General features: G+C 56.0%; 1 protein-coding gene across 1 annotated transcript in view; it reads right to left on the bottom strand.

Moving 5' to 3' along the window:
• GRIN2D (glutamate receptor, ionotropic, N-methyl D-aspartate 2D) overlaps positions 1–3,468 on the bottom strand; it is a 32,443-nt gene that overhangs the window by 18,349 nt on the left and 10,626 nt on the right. The window contains 3 exon segments of the mRNA XM_010849694.1: positions 6–202; positions 404–529; positions 2,928–3,081. Of these exon segments, the coding sequence (XP_010847996.1) occupies positions 6–202; positions 404–529; positions 2,928–3,081 (477 nt within the window).

The following is a 3,468-nucleotide window of genomic DNA, read 5'->3' as shown; positions in this document are numbered from 1 at the left end:
TCCACAAACTCCTCCTGGATCATGAAGGCAGCCAGGTTGGCTGTGTAGCTGGCGAGAAAGATGACAGCGAAGAAGGCCCACACCAACACCATGATTTTGCTGGTCGTCCCCCGGGGGTTCTCCACGGGCACCGAGTTGTTGAACACCAGGGCCCAGAGCAGCCAGATGGATTTCCCAATGGTGAAGGTTGAGCCACCAGGGCCTGCAGGGGGCCAGGAGGAGGACATGGACCCCACATCCCTTCTGCTCAGTGAGGGAGAGCAGAGAGGACTACAATTCCCAGTGGCCCCTGAGGCCCCTGCTGCCTCAGGAGACCACAGCTCTTTCCCAGGGGCTGTTGGGAAATGTAGTTCTATCTGTGGTCCAGGCACACTGAGGTAGGGTGATGGAAGAAGGCACTCACGTTTGCCCGTAGCCAGGCTGCGGTTGTAGCCGACGGGACTGAGGTACTCGAAGATGAAAACGGTGACCGCGACCACAGTGAGGCACATGACAAACATCATCACCCACACGGCAGGGCTGTATGGCTCTGAGGGCAAGGGGGTGTGTGGTCATGATTCATCCAAGACAAGGCTTGGGTGCCCCCAGACATGTGACCTCGTCCTACTTTGCCCCCTTCTCAGAGATAGACTCACTGCCCACCAGACCCCTGGGGAGAGCGGGGGTGGGGGTTTGGGGGGAGAACAGTCTCTTCCAAAGACAATCATCTCAACCATTTCTGTGATTTCAACCACCAAATACAAACTGTCTCCTAAATACCTTTCCTGAACCCCAGACCTGATTCTCCACCCACCCCCGGCAATTGCCCCAGGCCATTCATGTCCCACGCTGAGCCCAGCACCAACTCCCATGTCCCCATCCTGGGAGTTTCACCATTTATCCAGTCACTCCCCAGACCCTCCTCCCCTATTTGCCACCCTCTCTCCCTCCTCGCTCTTCCTCCCCAGCATCCCATCAGTCCCCACCTCCCTTCTCCTGTCCTCCCTCTACCTCTACTCCCCACCTGGACCTTTCTTCTCCATTCTCTCTGCCAACAAGGCTCAGGCCACACCCTGTCCCCTGGACCATCTCCCCGTGCTCTCCCCTCCAGCCCTTCCTTCCACTATGACCCTAAGAGGCTCTCTCTACACCCAGAGATGAGTTGTCCTCAACTCACAGTCCTCTGTGGCTCCCCTGTGCCTCCAGAACAAAGTCCCTGCCCCTCAGCCTTGCTTCCACTCTCCTCTCTGGACTGATCATTGTCTCAAGAACCCATTTCTTTAACCACCCAGAACCCACAGTTCCCCAAAGAAGCCACATCTTCTCTGCCTCTTTCTCAATAGCTTCCCTGCCAGAGGCCCCACCCTGACCTGTCCATCAGCCAAACTCCTCACACTGCCTCCTGGAGCTCACTGACAACAAACCCAAATCACCGTTTCCTTGAGATCAGTCCCGGGTATTTGACCTCCCCGGGCCAAGTGCCAGCAGCCAGGACTGCCCCCATCACAGCAGGGTCACCAGCCTGGACTGCCACCGCAGTATCTGGGGATCTGCCTGTCACCTCCACCAGGCCACGTGGTAGGGCATGAACATGACCTTGTCACTCCCTTGCTGAAGGCAGGGGCCCCACGTGGTGCCTCTCAGGGTGCCCTGCTGAGACCTCGGTGCAAAGAGGAGGCCACAAGAGACACCACTGGGAAAACAGACGGAAAACAAAACACCAGGGAAGGGCTGTCCCTTCTCCTCCCAGCCCTTCCCCCTCCCAGGAGCTTTGCTCAGACTTCAGAGAGCAAGAGGGAACGAATGGATGTGAACCGCTGCCTTTGGCCTCTCTTTTGTCCAAGCTCAGTAAATGAGCTCGCTCCTCAGTCTACCTCAAAGCCACCAGCCCATCGGGTGCCGGCTTTCTAATCGCATCCTAAGCCTGTTTACTTGTCTCACCCTCTCGGTCACCTTCCTATCCCATGCCCCAGCCTCTCTCTGCACTGACCTCTGCAGTAGCCTCTTCACGGGCCTCCGCAGAGCCGCCAGTGGGATATTTTAAAAGTCTAAATCTGATCATATATCCCCACACCACTGCCTGCAGTTAAAAACCTTGCCATTGCAAACAAAACAAAACAAACCAAAAACTGCCTTCCTATCGCAGGGACCATCTGCACAATCCACCATCCAGTTCCATCTCAGTCACCTCCCACTCCTCCCGTGATCACTCACTGCCCCCTCCCCAATTCACACAGGCTTCCTGATAGTTCACAAATAACCCCACAAACATTCCCACCTTGGAGCCTTTGCCTGTTCCCTCTGCCTGTGACACTTTTCCAGCCAGATCTATGCAGGACCCGGTCACCCACTCAGACGGGCCTGCCTCTCCACCCAGGGCAGCATCAACCCTATTTCTCGCCATCTCTTCCCCTGGCTTAATTTCTCGTAGTATTTACCACCATCTGAAATTATGTGGTCAATGTTTCCCTTTAAGAGATTGTTTTCGGTCTCCCCTGTAAGACTGGCGCATAGCTCTTAGAGGGCAGAGTTTTGTGTGCAGCCCAGAGCCTGGCACATAGTAGGTGCTCAGTAAACACTGTTTGACAAGGGCCGTGCTCATCTCTTTTCCTTGTCTTATATACAGGGGAAAATGGGTTTTGCGGGGCCTGCTGCTTACACAATTTGCAGGGTTCTCTTTAAGAAAAAAGTACACATGATTATGAAGCCAAGACCGGGTACAGGGCCTTGAAGGGATTGTGCAGAAGACTCCTGAAACTCAGACTTTCTTAGATGTATGGGAAAATTGCTTCTGGTGGGGGAGATTCTCCTATTTTACAGATCAGAGAACTGAGGCCCTCAGTTCACCTGAGTCACCCTGCTGGTACAAGCAATAACAAGACGGGAGTTAGACACACAGCGGCTCTGCCCCACTCCTGACTCCTTGTCGTTCCAGGGCCCCTGCTCACCAAGGAAGGCCGAGGGGGACACAGTGCCATTGCTCCGCGCCACCATGACGCTGATGCCGGTCTCTACGAAGGGCACAGAGAAATCCACGATTTCGGACCGCTCCTCGTTGATGGTGAGGGAGCCAATGGCCATGTCTGCTCGCTGGTAGAACACCTGAGGGTGAGGACAGGGAAGGAGTGAGGGAAGCCGGGTGGCTCTGGACAAAGACAGGTTCCAGGAGGAGACTAGCGACAGGGTGAGAGAGAGGGCTAGGAGGGTGGTGGGGTGGGTGAGGGGGACCCAGGCAGAGTCCGGCAGGAAAGGCGGAGGTGAGAGAACAAGAGTGGGAAGAAGTGGTCTTCATCCTCCTTCACCGAGAGGTTTGGGACCTCCATCCTCCTGGCCCCGCCCCCTTTCCCTAGTCTCTAAGGTTCCACTCTCCGAGCTCCGCCTCCTCCGCCCTGAAGGTCCCTCCTCCTGGCCCTGCCCCTCCACCAAGGTGAGCCTTTCCTGTGGCCCCGCCTCTTCAAATCCAGGCGTGGCCACTTTGACCACGCCCCC

This window comes from Bison bison, unplaced genomic scaffold, assembly GCF_000754665.1.
Source record: "Bison bison bison isolate TAMUID 2011002044 unplaced genomic scaffold, Bison_UMD1.0 scf7180017864285, whole genome shotgun sequence".
In the NCBI taxonomy this organism is placed as follows: Eukaryota; Metazoa; Chordata; class Mammalia; order Artiodactyla; family Bovidae; genus Bison; species Bison bison.
This window is presented reverse-complemented; position numbering and strand designations above follow the sequence as displayed.